At 45.2% G+C, this 18431-nt stretch overlaps 1 protein-coding gene across 1 annotated transcript in view; it reads right to left on the bottom strand.

The window, feature by feature from the left end:
* Positions 1-17071, bottom strand: part of LOC127000518 (palmitoleoyl-protein carboxylesterase NOTUM-like) — a 32505-nt gene extending 15434 nt beyond the window's left edge. The window contains exons 1-3 of the mRNA XM_050864253.1: positions 15226-17071; positions 8251-8571; positions 7672-7724 (exon numbers count right to left, since the gene is read on the bottom strand). Of these exons, the coding sequence (XP_050720210.1) occupies positions 7672-7724; positions 8251-8571; positions 15226-15359 (508 nt within the window). The 5' untranslated portion in view covers positions 15360-17071. The remainder of the gene's footprint in view (positions 1-7671; positions 7725-8250; positions 8572-15225) is intronic.
* Positions 17072-18431: the final 1360 nt, after the last annotated feature.

Here is an 18431-nt window from a genome sequence, read left to right as displayed (position 1 = left end):
AGACGAATTTGAAGTGAAAGTAATACACTGAATCGGGTAAGAGGAGGAGGAGGAGGAAGAGGAGGAGGAGGAGAAGCAGGTGGTAAGATGCACAGAGAAAGAAAGAGAGAGAAAAGTGTGATAAAAGGAAGCAACAGTAGTGAGAAAAGGAAGAGGAGTAAGAAGATAGGTGTGGAGGAATAAAAGAAGAGGAAAAGAAAAGGGTAAGAGGAAAAGGAGGAGTGACTGAAATTTAGCAAAAAAAAAAAAAATAAACGGATGTGAATTCCTTTAATATCGACAATCTAAGTGCCAAATTTACACCACCTCACTACATACTCAACCACTTAGAATCACTGAATTATTACAAAATCCACTCCCTAATTTTTAACAACGACCAACTTAAATAAAACAATGGCATCTTCTAAACTCCTCGTCTTCGTTCAGTTCCACATACCTCTCCTTAATTCCCTTCTTCCTCGGCCTCTTTGAGCTATAACATTACTGAAAGATGATTAATTCGTTATGTGTAGCCATTACTGTAACCCATTCATTTTTTTACGGCATAGGAAACAGCTCAAGGGCAATAAACGAAGAGAAAAAAAGAAAAAGCCTGCTAATCGCTCCTGCAAAAGTAAATAGGAGTAGCCAAAAGAGAGGTCAGTTTGGAATGGAGAGGCGGCGTCTTGATATTGAAACTGATCTTGACACTGGTTCATGGTAAGCTTATAGGGAACGGTGTCTAGTGTACTGATATGATTTTCTTACACCCGAGGAAATAGTTAAAGAGCAAAAATCAATAGAAAAACGACGGAAATGTAGAAAATGATGGAACTGATGATGTCAAGGGAATGGATGAGGAAAGAGGAGGTTTAAGACAGGCGTTGATACCACAAGGAATAACTAAAGAAATAAAGTAATACAACATTCTGGAGTCTAAATGAAGGTGTTGTTGGGGATGTTACTGGAAAAGAAAAGGATCCCTGGAAATTCTGGTTCTTCTCCTATTCCTCCTCCTGCTCCTCTTCCTCTTCCTCCTCTTCCACCACCACCATCACCACCACCACCACCACGTCCTCCTCCTCCTCCTCCTCCTCCTCCTTATCTTCGCACTCTCTACACGCACACCTCCTCGCGGGCCTCATGATAGCGGCTCTGGCGGGTGGGGGGAAGGGGGTGGGTGTCCTTGGGGGTCTGGGAAGGGGCGGGGCGGGGCGGCGGGGCACAAAGGGTGTGATGGGGCGGCCCCGTCACCCCGACAATCACCACCAAGGGAACGCCGCTCCTGTACCCCCCCTCCCCCTCCCCCTGCCCCCTTCTCGTTCCCGTTCCCCTTTCTCCTCTACCCCTTTCACCCCTCCTTCCCTTTTCCTTCCTCCCCTTTTCCTTCTTCTTCTTCCTCCCTTCCATTTCTCCCCTATTTCCCATTTCCTTTTCTCCTTCCCTCCTCCTTCCTCTCCTATTTCCTTCTTCCTCTTCCTACTCCTCTACTCCTTCTTCCCCCTCCGCCCCTGTCCCCTCTCTGTCCCCTTCCTCCTTTTCCTTCCCTTCCTCCTTCTTCCCCTCCTCCTATTTCCCCTTCTCACTCCCTTCTCTTTCCCCCTTTCCCTCTCCTTCTTCCTTCTCTTTCCTCTCTCCTCCTTTTCTCTATTCCTTCCATTACTTTATCTTCCTTTTCGTCCTCCTTTTCTTTTCCTCTTCTCATTTTTATTTTTATTTTCCCTTCTGGTTTTCTCCCCCCTCTCTCCTCTTCCTTGTCATCTTTCTTCTCTTTCCTTCTCTTTCCTTCTATTTATCCTTCCCCTTTTTCTCTTTCCTTCCTTCTCCCACTATATTCATTCACTTTTTTCCTTGTTTCTTTCTCCTCGTCTTTCTCCTCCTCCTCCTCCTCCTCCTCCTCCTCCTCCTCCTCCTACTCATCGTCATCATCATCTTCATCATCGTCATCATCATACTTCGACTTCTAATCTTAATTCTTTTTTTTTATCTATTTTCCTCTTCCTCGCTTCATTACCTCTTGGGATGCTGCATTCTCATTTGTTTTCCTCATATTCTCTCTCTCTCTCTCTCTCTCTCTCTCTCTCTCTCTCTCTCTCTCTCTCAGTTTATTGTATTTTCCGACTCATTAAAAGACAAAAGCTGAGGTGTTTGTATTGTTGTGACTAGGAGGAGGAGGAGGAGACTCATCAGCAAGAGATATCAGTAGTTGGAAAGGATTAGGAGGAGAAGAACATGGAGGAGGAAAACGAAGAGGATGGAAAGGGAAAATAGTGGAGGAGGAGGAATTAGTTTTTGAAGGAGAGGAGAAGTAGTGAAGAGGGAGTAGAGAAGAGCAAGGAGTTGGAGGAATGTAGAACGAGTAGGAGAAAAAAAGAGTAGAAGGAGGAAGAGGAGGAAAAGAAAACATGAAAGTGAGCCACGATAAATAAAAACAAGTACAAGAAGTGGAATTGGAAGTGGAGGAGCAGGAAAGAACAAGGAGGAATGGAGGACAAGTAGGCGAGAAATCAAAACGGGAACGAAGAAGACGAGAAGGAGGAGGAGGAAAAGAAAACACAAAAGAAAAGAACGAAAAAAGATAAAAAAGCAAGAAGTGGAGTATTATTAGAAGCAGTAACAGCAGTATAGTGACGAGGCGGAAGGCGGTGGGGCGGTGGAGTAGCGGGTGGGTTGGCGGGTGGGATGGTGCCTTGCTGTGGCCGCTGATGCTGATGCTGATGCTGGCCGGGGCACACCATTAACATTGGCGGCGGCGAGCTAAGGCGGCGGCATCCTGGGACGATATCACGCGGCGCCTGTGTGTAGCGATGGACACTTGATGGCCGCGCCGCTCAGCTGAGAGGCGCCGACCCGCGAGTCCCGACGTGTGGTCCAGGCGCTGGCTTGGGCTCACACACCTGCCCGGCCTGACTGTGAGTGTGTGGGTGGGTGGCTGTTTGGGGGTATGTGGGAGAGTGTAAAGGTGTGTGGGGGGTGAAGGTGTGGGGGTGTTTGAGTAGGTGTTGGGGCTCGAGTGTGGGGTGGTAAGAAACGTGTTTGTGTATGTGTGGGTGTTGGGGCTAAGGTATGTGCGCGTGTGTGTGTCGGTGCAGACGTTTCGGTAGAAAGATGTGTGTGTAAGGAAGGCAAAGAAAGGTAGATGAGTGGAAAGGTGTGTGTGTGTGTGTGTGTGTGTGTGTGTGTGTGTGTGTGTGTGTGTGTGTGTGTGTGTGTGTGTGTGTGTGTGTGTGTGTGTGTGTGTGTGTGTGTGTGTGTGTGTGTGTGTGTATTTGTGAGTGTTTTGTGCATGTATGTGTACTTTTTTTTCTTCTTTTTTTGTGTGTGTGTGTGAGCGTGCCGGGTCGTCGCCTCGTCGCGGTGTGTAACAAGGCACCGGCTGATGACTCTCACGTTGTCCTGCATCGCGCGCACTTGACAGCCGTATCACACCCGCGAGACGCCAAGATTGCTCTCCCGCCGCTCCTGCCGGGGGCCGAGACCACAACGCCCCGCCGTCCATCAGCGGCTATTTTCTGGCGGGTAAACAGCGGCAGCGACGTGTAAAGAGACGGCCAAATTATCTCATGACCCGCGAGGCGACGCCGGGACCTCGGGGTGATGCGGCGGGCGTGCTAACCATGAAAAATGACGACGGGTGTTGTTTTCTTTCTCTTTTTTGTCGTAGAGTCAGATCGAACATAGAATACTAAAATAAAATAAAAACATTCCCGCAACACGATGGTCTATTAAAGGGAACACAAGCAAACACACTCCTAAGTAACAAGGCTTCGTGGGTTACCGGCAGCAAGCGTCGTTCTTTAGTGTGGCGGGGCGGGGCGGAGCTTGCATGCTAGGAACAGGGAGACAATACTGCCTGACGGTCACCAGGGGCAGGTGGAGGCCCAGCTACGCCTCAACAATAGCTGACCCGCCGCCGACTCGACCATGACGTGAACACCCACTGAAAGCCGCCGCCTCGCCCGCCGCCGCCCCCACCACGCCACCCACCACCACCACGCCCGCTGTCGCCAAGCCTCTCAAAACTGCCACGTCACTTGATATACTAGGAGCAACGTGGGCTGACTTAAAGGGTGCCAAACCTACAGCAGGACGGTGCCAGTGCCCACAACACAACAGATGGTGTCAGAAGTGTACATGGGATAACTAGAGGCACGGCACACCTCCGTCCCCGCTCCTTTCCCCTCCAGCAGGGCACCCCAAGCACCCTGCCTTCGGTGTGTCGTTAGCAGAGTACACGGTGGTCGCTCAGTGTTGCGTGTGTGTTCACCGCCTCGTTGACTCTGTACTTGCTCATACGATACTTCCCCGCTCCTCAGGTGTCAGGCCAGTGCTCTGAGGGCGGGCATTTCGTTCTCTAAAGTTCATTCAGAAAGTTGGCTGGGATATTCAATGATGTCTTAACACGTGAAGCTCTTTTTCTTCGTTTAACGTCCTTAGTTACCCTTGTGAGGTTGATTGGGTCAGTGAAGACTTCCTCGTTCATATTTGTATGGAGCGGGACTTTTTCTGCCTCGGATGTCCTTCCTGGCAGGCAACCCCAGTTTTCGGCTGAGGGTTTGGATGGATTGCTAACCATGGCTCTGTCCAGACAAAACATTTTTATTAGGAATGCAAATTTGTCTCGACGGATTTGTGTTTGCTGTCGATTGGTCGCGTTGAACATACGTAAAGCAGAATGTTCGCTCATACCGCAACAACCGCACGTGGATTTAAAGTCCCCGCGAGCCACTCAGTCCCCTGAGACCTCCCGCTCCCCACCCTGTAACCAGAGCATAACTTGTATGCATGTACCTGTCCCTGCAACTTTGTGTGTCTATCAATATTGCCCAAACCACGAGAGTATCTTTAGAGCATGACGAAGACGGAACATTTTTGTGTCTTTTCTTTGCCACAAAATAATATTACACAGTCAAGTGTTTAGAGTGTGGAGAGAGATGATGAGCGTGATAAGATATAAGACGAGAGAATATATAAGACTAGAAAAATGGAGTGACAGTGGGGTAGGCTAATAAATACCTTAAATATACTGAAAACAAACAACAAACAAAATGAAGAAATAAAAACAACAAATGAACATAAGGAAAGAAAGCAAAGCAGAGCCAGTATTTTACCCTGCGCTACGCCTTGCCGCAGCGCTCAGTTTCGCCTCTTGGCCCTGTCACCCCGGGGCGGCGAGTAACAGTCCCTCACCGCATGACACAACCAAGATTATGACATCCGGGAGGCCGCAGTATGCCTTCCCTGGTTTTCCCGAGCACCCACTTATCGCCAGACCACAAGAAAGGAGATGGGGAGAATGCGCCCCGCCCGCCTTGCCCCGTCCCGTCCCGCCTCACCCCGCCCCGCCACCCCGGCCCGCCTTTCCCGCAATGCCCCGCCCCGGATACGGCTTTATAGGAATGAAGGTCGGTGGCTTGATAGCATGAAGTGGTTTGGTCATGAGAGAGAGAGAGAGAGAGAGAGAGACAGAGAGAGAGACAGAGAGAGAGACTTCCCATAAGCATATAAGTAGTAGTTGTATAGCAGCAGCAATAGTAGCATAATGAAAAGTAGTAGAAATGGTAGTAGTAGTAGTAATGTAGTAGTAGTAGTAGTAGTAGTAGTAGTAGTGGTGGTGGTGGGGGTTGTCGTTGTCCTCGTTGTTGTAGTTTTAAGTAGGTGAGACATAAGATAAGGAAAATAGAGGAAAAGATGAAAGTATAGAAAAATAGTAGAAATCAGAAGAAAAATGAAATAAAGAAATAAAGGAATATGAAGAAAGAAAAGGCAGATTAACTTGAAAACGGAGGTGTGGAGGAGGAGGAGGAAAAATTAGGGAGGCAAAAGATTAGAAAATGGGAAGGTAAGGTTAGCGAAGTGTGGGAGTGGGTACGGAGGGGGGGAGGGGGGAGGGAGGGAGAGATGGGGAGAGGGGGAGGGGCGGACCAGCAAGGCTTTCGGCGTTATGCTCTTTGCGGCGCCATATTGAGAGAGAGAGATGGGAGGAGGGGGGGAGTTCCACATATCAAGAGACTCAATCACTGTTGCCAATAACTGGAGGAAGGAGGAGGAGGAGGAGGAGGAGGAGGAGGAGGAGGAGGGAACTATGGAAAGAGAGAAACGTCGATGAGAGGAGAGAGAAAAATAATCCGCTATGAAAAGACTATCGGAGAAAAAATGAAAGAAGGAGGAGAAGGAGGAGGAGGAGCTGGAGGAGAGCAGGGGAGTTGAAGTGGCACGAGGAGGAGGAGGAGGAGGAGGAGGAGGAAGATGATGATGAGGAGGAGGAGTGATCGAAAAGTGCCGGAACTGTAGAAAGGATGAAGAGAAGAAGAGACAGATAGAAGAAGGAAAAGAAGAATAAGACTCAAGAAGTGCAGGAAGTAGAAGGAGAAGGAGAAAGAGAAGCGATCAAGGGGTCATGAAGGGAGGAGGAGGAGGAGGAAGAGGAGGAGGAGGAGGAGGCCTGGCAGGTGGAAGGGGTTTAATCTAGTGGCGCCGCTAACAGAAGGTGATAGTTATTATTAGTGGCGGCCGCGTCCACCGCTCTTAAATCAGGCCACAATGACCCACCACCACCACCACCACCACCTTCACCACCACCACCACCAACACCAACACCAACTCAGCTACCAGAACCTCGAACCTATGCTACGTACCCTCTCTTCCTTCTCTTTTTTCCTAATTCGCCATCGTTTTCCTATTTTTTCTTCCTCTTTATTCTGTTTCCTTTTCTTCACCACCACCACCACCACCACTATCATCAAAACCACCATTCTTAGCACCACCAATACTTTCTCTCTCCAACTTCTGCTATGTACTCTCACCCACTTCTTTTTCTCTTTCTCCTTGTCATCTTCATCCTTCTTTTTCTAATTCTCCTCCCCATCTTCTTCATTCTCTTCGTCTTCCTTCTCCTTTTCATTCTCTTCCCTTTCCCTTCTTATTATCTTTCTTTTCCTACTCCTCCTAACTCACCTCCTCCTTATCATTCTCTTCCTCCGCCTTCTCTTCTTCTTTCTTCTTATCCTCCTCCTCCTTCTCCTCCTCCTACCGATTCAGAAGGAAGATAGAAGTAAAAGATGAAAGTAGAGATAGTTAAAAAAAGAAGAAAAGGAAGGTAAGAATAAGGATAAGAGAAGAGTGCTTGCATGAAAGAAAAGAAGGAAGGGAAGAAGGAAGAGAAGGAATCAAGAGGTGCTGAAAGTGTTTGAAGGAGGAGAAAGAAAGAGAAGAAATGAGGAAGGAAAAGGCTAAATGCTGTAGACTAAAGGAAGAAGAGACGGGGAAGGAGAAGAGGAAAAAAAAAAGATGATGTTAAGTGTGAATTTGTTATGTTGTTTAAGTGCTTGAAGGATCTTGTGACACTATTTATTTACGCGACCTGATACATTGATTTTTGGTACTGGGTTGTATTTTGTATTGCTTTGTGTTGTTCTGGTGTATTTTTTTAATGAAGCTCTGTGATCTCTGGGTTAAAATACACGAAACGATGTATAGATGTTAGTTTTTGTTTTAATTGAAATAAGTCGATGTTCCCCTTAATCAGAAATCTAAACAAAATTATACAGCATGAGAAAAAATGATATTCACGTCTTGTTCCTTGCATTAATTTTTCTTTTCACCGTCACACACACACACACACACACACACACACACACACACACACACACACACACACACACACACACACACACACACACACATCCTCACCTTCAAGAAACATGACCCAGCGGCGGCTCTTGACTGATCGCCGCAAGTAGAATCTGAAAGCGTAAAATATGACCTGTAATTTGCGATACACTGAAAATTTTCCTTCGTCATAAAAATCAATAATAATGAGACAAAGTGAGAAAGCTTGATAAATATAAAACAGAAGATGATAAATATTGAGACAAAACTGGTGGATAGATAAGATGAAGTCAGTCATGGGATGCGTCAGTGCGAGAAACATCTTAAAAAATGTGCGATAGATTCAGGAATACGTGACACAGATGTATATAAAAAGATCAGTGGGCTATTTTTTTTTTTTTAGCAGGATCATTTAGTAAGAGAGGAAGGAAGGAAAAGAGGAGGAGGAAGAGGAGGCGGAAGTGGAGGGAATAGGAGGGAGGAGAGGAGGAGGAGGAGGAGGAGAGAGGAAGATGAAGCGGACAGGGAGAAGGAGGAAAAGGAGGAAAAAAAAAGCAGCAGCAATCAGAAAATATAAACGGTCAGGGCAGAAACTAAAGATAGCCACACCAAATAAAACTATAACAACCAAAAACAACCCAAACCACACCAAATACTCACCCAGCAGGAGAATTATCGTTACACACAGCGGGGGCGGCGTCACCAGAGGGGGACGAAGGGGGCGTGGTATGGGCGTGAGTGTGGCCGTGGGCGTGGGGGTGGGAGAGCCAGTGGCGTGTAAGAGGCGTGGCAGTGGGGTCGGACAGTCCACAACACTCCCGATCCGCCGCCGCCGCCACCCTCGCCACCGCCTCCGTCTCCACCAGCCGTGTCATCAGGCTTGGCCCCACCACAGCCTGCAGCCCCCCGCCCAGCACGCCCCCAGCCGACACCCCCCGCCCCCCGCCTCCCCCCGCAAAGACTGCCACCATCACGATAGCTCTGTGGAGGGAGAGAGAATATGTTAGGATGAGGTATTGGTGGAGAAGAGAAAGAAGTAGAGGTAGAGGAGAGAAACAAAGAGGAATAGGAAAGAAAGAGAGGCAGAGAGACAGAAAGAGAGTGAAAGAGAGAAGCGAAAAAACAAAGAAGCAGAGAGAGAGAGAGAGAGAGAGAGAGAGAGAGAGAGAGAGAGAGAGAGAGAGAGAGACGGAGGAGTGAAACAGAGGCAGAGAGAAGCAGAAAAGAAAAAGCGAGTGAAACAGAGAGGCAGAAAGAGATAGATTTATAGACAGAAAAATAGACAGCACAGACGGAGAGACAGACAGACAGACAGGTGATATTCATATATACAAAACAACAAAAATAATAACAAACACAAAGTCAAATCCATAAATAAGAATCATAATGAAACGACACATGCAATATTCATTAACTCCTAAATATATACTTTCTGATATCCTTGGTATTGAGAGCAGATAAAAAGTTAAAGATATTCTAAAGACGATTAAGAAGAGAATCAACACGGGCAGGTGCGTAGAACTGAGAACAGATTAACAAAGTGACTGAGTAAGGTGCAGATGGGACGCATATGCTAAGCTGCGCGTGGCCTCAGTGCTCATCTCCCTCGCATTGGCCCTTGAGCCTGTGCTGGGTAAAACAAAAAGGTGACAATGCCAACTCCTAATGTGAAGGAGTCAGGACCAGGTGGTTTCTATAAAATCAGACAGAGAACCAGGTTGAGGACGTTAGGAAAGGCCTTTGTTTTCCAGTGCACTAGTAATGTCTGGTGAGAGTTTTTCGTGATTGTGATAATGATAGTGAGAACTCTAAACTATACCGTCAATTTTTTTGTTTACTTTTGAACCAGTGAACGAGTGAAAATAAGGGAATATGCACACTGACCTAAATGGTGATGATGATGATGATGATGATAATGATGATGTAGTAATATTAATGTAACCTTTAGATCATTTTCACAGTCCAGTTGAAGTCACAAGAAGGAATGATTTGAAAGAAGAGGAAGAGGTGAAGGAAACATGGAAACATGGAATGACAGGCAACAGAAAGCCTATTGGCTCATTACGAAATTGCCTGCTGTAGATCTGCCTGTCAATCACTTGGTGCCTGCAGAGCAGTTCAAAGCATTTCGGTGCATATTTTTAATTTATTCCTGTTGTCACGAAGTGACGGTCGATGCGATTTTTGAAGGAGTTGATGGTTTCTGCACTTACTACTTCAGCAGGGAGGTCGTTCCAATGGCTTACGATTCGGATAGAGAAGAAACTCCTACCAATGTCTGTGTTGCATCGCTTTGCTTGAATGGGCAGGCCGTTGTTCCTGGTTCTTGAGTTGGTCTGTAGCTCAAAAAGCTTAGAGTGGTCGATGTTACTGAAGTTCAATAGGTACTTGAAGACCTGAATCATATCCCCCGTAGGCGTCTCTTTTCCAGCGTGAAAAGGTTGAGCCTCCTGAGCTGTTCTTCATGTGGCAGGGCCCTCAAGGGTGTGTTCGGAAAGAACACACACACACACACACACACACACACACACACACACACACACACACACACACACACACACACACACACATACAGCGACAGATAAGATATAGAAAGAGGAATGAGGAAGCAACAAATAAAGAGAATGAGAAAGAGAATGATGGACGTCCCCTCCCCTCCCCTCCCCTGTTCCTTCCCCCTCTCCCCTCTCCCCCCTTCCCCTCCCTATCATTGCTACAGATTATGAGGGGAGAAAAAAATGGATGACTTTGCGTTTCTTGGATTATTGGCATCCAGAATCCCCTTCCCTCCCTCCCCCCCTGCCCCTTCTTTACTCTCTCTCTCTCTCTCTCTCTCTCTCTCTCTCTCTCTCTCTCTCTCTCTCTCTCTCTCTCTCTTTGTCTCTCCCCATCTCCCTTTTCTTCCCCATACTGTGCCCGATCTCCTTCATTCTATCTGTGTCTCGCCCTGTCTGTCTGTCTGTCTGTTTGTCTTTCTCTGTTTTAGTTAAATGCCCAAACCCACAGTTAAATTTCGTTCTTTCTAATCTTACTGGTACTCTCCGAATATCTTCCTCTCTTCCCCATCTCTTCTTTCCTCAGTCTTAACACCAGACCATCGCATATTTTGTAACCAGAGTTCTGTTTGTGAGGTGCTGGAAGTTATTGGATTTAAGTACACGTACGTAAGAACTTGAGAACATAAGGAGTCTGCGAAAGGCCGCTAGGTCTACACAAGGCAAGGGATGGCTGGTTAAAAAAAATGACGTAATAACACTGAGAGAAACTTCACGGATACATCAAACAGGCAAATAGTAATGAAAGAGCCTTGAAAAGCGTAGTTAGCGGGTGTGGGTGACTGAGTGAGTGAGAGCAAGGCCCCGCACATTCAACACTCACTCGATGGATCACTCAAAACGTCGGGCGGGGCTTTAAATCAGAGTGACTTGCGAAAACACATTCAGTCGGTCCGTCAGTCAGGCCGGGGCGGGTGTCGCGTGAGAGAGAGAAGTCAAGTCGAACCGCCAGTCAGTCGAGTCGCGAACACCGGCACCGACACGTTAATCCCCTTCACGTCTTGGCAAAAGTGTTGATAATGGAGAGGAAGTGTGTGTGTGTGTGTGTGAGAAGGAGAGAGAGAGAGAGAGAGAGAGAGAGAGAGAGAGAGAGAGAGAGAGAGAGAATGAAAGAAAATAGTAAATAAATAGAGACTGAAAAAGAAAAGAAAAAATAATATAAATAAATAAGAGAGAGAGAGAGAGAGAGAGAGAGAGAGAGAGAGAGAGAGAGAGAGAGAACTTTATCTACGTTTCTAATCGTCACTTCCTCCTCCTTTGCTCTTTGAATTTATCGTGATAGGGATTAAACTCCTTCCTCCCGATAGAATCTTATAAAAAAGGATTCGAATGTTTGTTCAAATCGGACTTTAAATATAATCCCGGCTCGCGTGTGTTGTCTTTTTTTCATATTTATTGGTAAAGTGGATTTGCATTTGTTTCGTTTTCTTTCTTTAAACAGAACTTTTCTTATTTATGCTCTGTAATATAATTTGCTTCAGATTTCTATTTTTTTTTCTCTTTCTAAACATCTTTTTTTATTTTTTGCTTCATAAAATTCTGGATTCACATTTCTTATTATTTCTGCCTCAAAAATCTAACATTCTTATTGTCAACTCTATAAAATTTGGATTTATATTTCTATCTTTTTCTTCCCTTAAGCATCTGTCTTATTTTCTGTTTTATATAATTGGATTCACATTCTATTTATGTTTTTTTTATTTTCACTGTCTCGCCCTGTCTGTCTCTCTTTCTGTCTGTTTGCTTTTCTCTGTTTTAGTTAAATACCCAATGTCTTTAAACTACTATTACCGTGTCAGCGAACTAATGAGACAGACAGATAGATAAATAAATAGATATATAAATAAGTGGAGAGAGAGAACAACATTTTCTTTGGCTTTTTTTCCCTCCCAAACGGCCGTCAATTGTATTAGTGAACAGTAATGAGGCGGAGTTACCTTTCCATTTAATCTCCAGGTAGCTGGGGGGAAGGGAGAGGAGGGGGGGCGGGGTCCGGGACAAGACAAGTTCAGAACGAGTCATGTATCCAAACAAGTTCCTGAAGCGCTCCTCTGTGTGTGTGTGTGTGTGTGTGTGTGTGTGTGTGTGTGTGTGCGAGATACTTCTTGCATCCATTAACTTGTTTCTCATTAAATTTATCTTCTTTTTTACATTCACGAGGAGAAAAAACGAAATGCGGATCCGTGTGTGTGTGTGTGTGTGTGTGTGTGTATGTGTGTAAGAGAGAGAGAGAGAGAGAGAGAGAGAGAGAGAAGAGACTAAATACAGCTTCTGTGTATTAAAAATTAGCTTCGGATTGTAAATATATATTAACACCGCCTGAAAATTATTATGAGCCCGCCGACACCCTTTCACTTATCTCCCCTTCTACCTTGCCTCACACCTTCCCTTCCCTTCCTCTCCCTTCTCTTCCCTTCCACTTTCTTTCCACTTCTTTTCCTTTTCTTATCTTATCTTCCTTTCTTTTCATTAATTATTTCCCTTGCTTTTATATTCCTTTCCACTCTCCTTCTTTCAACTCTTTCCCTTTCTTCCTCTCCCTTACCATCCCTTCCCATACACTTCTCTTCCACTTCCCTTCCTTTCATTTCCCTTCCCTTCTCTACCTTTCCCTTTCCTTCCCTTCTTCTCCCTTTCACTTTCTTTCCCTTTCCTTCCATTTGCCTTCCTCTCCCCTTCCTTTCCATTTTACTTCTCTTCCCTTCCCTTCCTTTCCCTTCTCATTCCCTTCCCTATTCTTCCCTTCCCTTCCTTTCTCTTTCTTCATTTCCCTTCCCTTTTCCCTCCCTCTTCCCTTCCCTTCCATTTCCTACCACTTCCCATCCTTTCCCTTCCCTTTCCTTCCCTTCTTCTCCCTTTCACTTTCTTTCCCTTCCCTTCCATTTGCCTTCCTCTCCCCTTCCTTTCCATTTTACTTCCCTTCCCTTCCTTTCCCTTCTCTTTCCCTTCCCTATTCTTCCCTTCCCTTCCTTTCTCTTTCTTCATTTCCCTTCCCTTTTCCCCCCCTCTTCCCTTCCCTTCCATTTCCTACCACTTCCCTTCCTTTCCCTTCCATTCCCTTCCATTCCCTTCTTTCCTATTATTCTTTCCCTTCCATTTATATTTCTTTCCACGCTCATTTCTTCCCTTCAACTTCTTTCCTTCTTTCCCTTCCCTTTATATCGCTTTCCTTTCCTTCCCCCTTCCCTTCCTTTCCACTTCTTTTTCCCTTCCTTTATTTCATTCCCTCACTTGTATATTGATTTCCACTTACTCTTCCTTACGTCAACTCCTTCCCTTCTTTTCCTTTCCCTTCCCTTCATACCGCTTCCCCGCCCCTCCACTTCCCTTCCTTTCCACATCCCTTTCCCTTCCTTCTAAACCTTTCGTTCTTTATTTATTCCTTTCCACTTTTCTTTCCTTCCTTCAATGTCTCTCCTTCGTTGTATATTCCATCCCCCTTCATCACTTTATCCTCTTCCCTTCGATTCTTTCAATTTTTTTCCTTTCCTTTTATATTCCTATCCTTCCCTTCCCCTTTCCTTCACGTCCTTTCATATCTCTTCCCTTCCCTTCCCTTCTTTCTTTCTTTCACGTCCCTTCACACCTCTTCCTTCCTTTCCTTTCCTTTCGTTCCCTTTCTCCTCCCTTCCCTTTACTCCTCGTTACCTCTTCCCTCATCCCTTCATTTCTTTCTCCCTTTCTCCTCTGCTTTCATCCTTTCTTAAACTATTTCCGCCTTTGCCTCAACTCTTCTCTCATTTCTCTCAACTTTTCTCTCTCACCGTTTCCTCTTTCTTCCCTCACCCTTCTCCCCTTCCACACAGTCAGACTTCCCCTTCTCCCTCCCCTCTTTTCTCCCCTTCCTTCTCCCTTCATCCCTTCCCTGTAACCCTTTTTTCTCTATCCCTTCTTCCTCTATCCTTTCTTTCTCAGTTTCTTCTTTATTCTCTACTCTCTCTCTCTCTCTCTCTCTCTCTCTCTCTCTCTCTCTCTCTCTCTCTCTCTCTCTCTCTCTCTCTCTCTCTCTCTCTCTCTCACACACACACACACACACACACACACACACACACACCACTAAACTACCAATTCCGTATTCACTCATGCGTACACGAATTGTCCTCAGTCTCAATACGCATCGCACACATGAATGCGTACACACACACACACACACACACACACACACACACAGTTACTGGTTCTTAACGTGTCAAAAAGTGGAGTTGAACCTAATTTGTAAATATAAATCTGTTTTGTTGTTATGTTAATGCGCCTTCGGTTGGTGCTAATTAAGTTGTAAATTTTAAACAGAGGCGGACTTATTTAAGAGGAGGAGGAAGAGGAGGAAGAAGAAGAAGAAAAAGAAAAGAAATAAAAGAGAACGAAAAAGAGTAGGAAAAAATCACACTTGGAATAACGAAAAAAATATGAAAAACAGACAAAAAAGAGGAGAAAGATGAGGAAGAAGAATAGAAAGTCGATGAAATAGAGAAATATAAAGAAAATTTGATAACCATTTTCTTACATCGTAGTCATAAAAAGAGGAAGAAGAGAGAGAAAAGAGAAGGAGGAAACGAGGAAGTGTGAAAATATATGTATGCGTAGATGTAGAGGATTTGTGTGTGTGTGTGTGTGTGTGTGTGTGTGTGTGTGTGTGTGTGTGTGTGTTGGTCAGTGTGGTTGCGGTGTTTGTATTGTGGCATTGTATTGTCATATATCTTTGCATCATCGATACATTTTTGAAATCCAATAGTCTGGGTTTCTTGTGTGTGTGTTTGTGTGTGTGTGTGTGTGTGTGTGTGTGTGTGTGTGTGTGTGTGTGTGTGTGTGTGTAACTTAGCTGAGACATGAAGGAAAATATACTGAAAGAAAAACGAAGGGAGATGCAAATGAAGAAAAGAGAAAATTATAAATAAAACCTGAAACAGAAAAACCGAAAGAAAACACAAGGAAGACACGGAAGGAAAGAAACAGATAAGAACAACAACAAGTAAAGGAAAAAAAAACAATAAAAATGTCCTTATATGGAAAAATCACGAAAAAAACACGAAAAAGACAAAACAAGCAATTACTATAAAAATAAACAAACATATACACATACCTGCACCACCAAAACCGCCACAAACACGATCCTCTTCTTCCTCTTTCTCTTCCTCCTCTTCCTTCTCCAACAACATCACCAACACCACCCAAACCACCACCTCGATCCATTACTATAGTCCTGCTCATCTTCATCTTCAAACAGCACCACCAACACCAGGCAGCACTCTTCTTCTTGGCTTGACGAACTCCTGATGGCCCGTTCTTCTACTTCGACTCTTCTTCAGGTTCTTCGTCTTCTGGTGCTCTTGAGGTCTTGCTGGTTTTGCTACTCTTCCTCGCCCTTCCGCAGCATCCGATCTTCTGCCGCGTCGCCTCCCTTGCAGCCTCTCGACGCGTCCTCCCGGATCTTAGCAAGGGCAGAGTCACGCCGCATCTTGGCCGTCAGCGCGAGGTATGTTCATGGGGCGGAGGGTGGAATGCGCGCGAGTGATTGGAAGGAGAGTTTGGTAGCCTCGCGGGATCACTGATTAGGAGCGTTGGTGGCTAGGTAGGTAGGTAGGTTCGTTTGGTACTTCTTGTGTTTCTTTTCCTCTTTCTTCTTCCTCCTCCTATCCCTGCTTTTCCTTCTTCCTTCCTTCCTTTCTTCCTCCTATTTTTTTCGAGTTCTCTTTTTTTTGTTTTGTTTTTCTTCTACTTATGTTTTGTTGATTTCTTTGTCTTGTTTGTTTTTGATTTTGATTTTTTCCTAGTTTTTGAGTTCTTTCTATTTTTTCTGGTTATTTTCTTCTTCCCGTTCTTCTTCTTGTTTTTTTTCTACTCCGATTTCTTTTTTTCAGCTTCTTGCCCCCTTCTCGTTCTTTTTCCTCTTCTATTAGTTATTCCTCTTCTTCTTTTCTTCTTCTTCTTCTTCTTCTTCTTTTTCTTCTTCTTCTTCAGCGACTATCGAGAATTGATCCAAAAGCGTTGCTGAGATGGTTGGGTTCTATTTCTTCTCCCTCCTCCTCCTCCTCCTCTCCTTCTCCCCCTACCTCCACCTCCTCCTCCTCCTCCAATTGGGTCTTTCTTAGATGAAGTTCCTATTTATTGATATGACATTTATTTCTTTTTTTGGATTGTTATTTTAGCCTCTTCCTCCTCCTCCTCTTCCTCCTCCTCCTCCTCTTCCTCCTTTTTCCTCCTCCTCCTCCTCCTCCTCCTCCTCCTCCACCTCCTCCTTCTTCAGTGGTGGTCAGGGCTTCCACGTGTTGGTGTTGGTGGTGTTGGTGATGAGTGGTGGTGGTGGTGGTGATGGTGGTGGTGATGATGACGGTGGGGATGGTGGTGGTGGTGGAGGTGGTGTTATCATATTGGTGGTGGTGGTGGTGGTGATGGAGGTGTCCTCTCGTCACTCTCACTCCACTCTCACAAGGAAAAAAACTCCCATCACCTTTTTTCCTCCTTTTCCTCTTTTTCCTTTCTCAAAAATCACGTTTCTCAAAATTTCTTGTGTTTCGTCTTTGTTTTTTTCTATTTCTCTTATTCTTTCTCTTTCCGACACCTTCCTTTTTTTTCCTTTTCTCTCCTCTCTCTCTCTTTCTCTTTCTCACTCCCTCTCTCTCTCTCTATCTCTCTCTCTCTCTCTTTTTCTCTCTCTCTCTCTCTCTGTGTCTATCTTTTCCACACTGACCGCAAGTATTATACGCGACAAAAACAGGTCACACTCAGGCAAAATTCCCGGCACAGACACGTCATTCCACAACCATCATCATCATCATCATCGGCGCGCGCGTGTGTGTGCGTACGTGTGTGTATGTGCAGCGGCCGTGTTTGTGTGTATGTGTGTGCGCGCGGAGAAGGGGGCGGTGACGGCGGCGGCGTGGCACAGGCGAGAGAGAGACCGAGAGCGAACGTCCTCCCTCCTCCACTGCTGGTTGGCTACTGACCCTGGTTTGTGTTGGTTGGTGGGCAATTTTTAAGGGAGGGAGTGAGGTGGTGGTGGTGGACACACACACACACACACACACACACACACACACACACCTGTAGGGGAAGATAATTAGAGATTTGGCCGTCGAGAGAGAGAGAGAGAGAGAGAGAGAGAGAGAGAGAGAGAGAGAGAGAGAGAATTTTTTATCCTTAGACAATAAATCTGAGAAGAGTTAAGGAGATTATGAAGTGGTTTGGGAAGTGAACTGGGTCCTCCCCCTCCTCCTCCTCTTCCTCCTCCTCCTCCTCCTCCTCCTCCTCCTCCTCCTCCTCCTCTCTTCTTTCTTTTCCCGTCGCTCTGCAATAAATCTATAAACTGAATACGTGTGTGTGTGTGTGTGTGTGTGTGTGTGTGTACCGTGAACTTATAAGGGAAGGAATTGACGGAATAAGATGACCACTTGGAGATTAAATAAAAAAACGAACCAAGTAATTACACAGCAAGAAACAAATGGAGATAAAGAAGAAAATAATAAAAGAAAAAAAAATAACAAGGGAATATTTTACAAGATGAAGACAAGAAGAAAGAGATGAAAAGAAAGGGAAAAAAAAACGAAAATGAGAAGGAATAATGTAACGGAGGTCGAGTTAAAGATAAAGAGGAAAGAAAGTGGAATAGAAAAACAGTAAAGAAAAAATGTGAAGTGCGCGATTAGCAAGAAATATTAAAACAAAAACAATGAAACAGAAAGGGAGATGAAGAGGAGCGTGAGACGGAATAACTGAGATAATGAAGAGAGATAAGAAGGAGGAGGAACAACAGAGAGAGAGAGAGAGAGAGAGAGAGAGAGATGAATCATTGCAAGTTCTCATTTCTTATCTCAAAGGCTCTCTGCTTGTCTTTGTTTTTTTGTGTGTAACTATGCTCTCTCTCTCTCTCTCTCTCTCTCTCTCTCTCTCTCTCTCTCTCTCTCTCTCTCAGACAGGAAGAAAGTTGGAAAGAAGTTGAAAGAAAAATTAAGGAGGAGGAAGAATTTGGAGGAGAGAGAGAGAGAGAGAGAGAGAGAGAGAGAGAGAGAGAGAGAGAGACCAGGAGAAAAAGCAGAAGAAAGAGAAGCTATAAAAAGAGAACAAAAAAAAAAGAAAACTAGTAGAAAGAAGAGGATAAGAAAAAGGAAAAAAAATGCGAAAGACAAGACTTTGGAGGAGAAAGAGAAGGACGAGGAGGAGAAGGAGGAGGAGGAGGGTGGGAGATAAGGTGGAGATGAGTGGGCCAGCATCTCCTTTCCTCCCTTATCTCCACCAGGCCGATAATGACACGCCGGCTTTTGTCTCCCGCGCTCTCTTATCTCCCGAGGC

This window comes from Eriocheir sinensis, chromosome 19 (genome assembly GCF_024679095.1).
Source record: "Eriocheir sinensis breed Jianghai 21 chromosome 19, ASM2467909v1, whole genome shotgun sequence".
Taxonomy (NCBI): Eukaryota; Metazoa; Arthropoda; class Malacostraca; order Decapoda; family Varunidae; genus Eriocheir; species Eriocheir sinensis.
The sequence above is the reverse complement of the archived record's forward strand: the minus strand, read 5'-3'. Positions and strand labels throughout refer to the sequence as shown.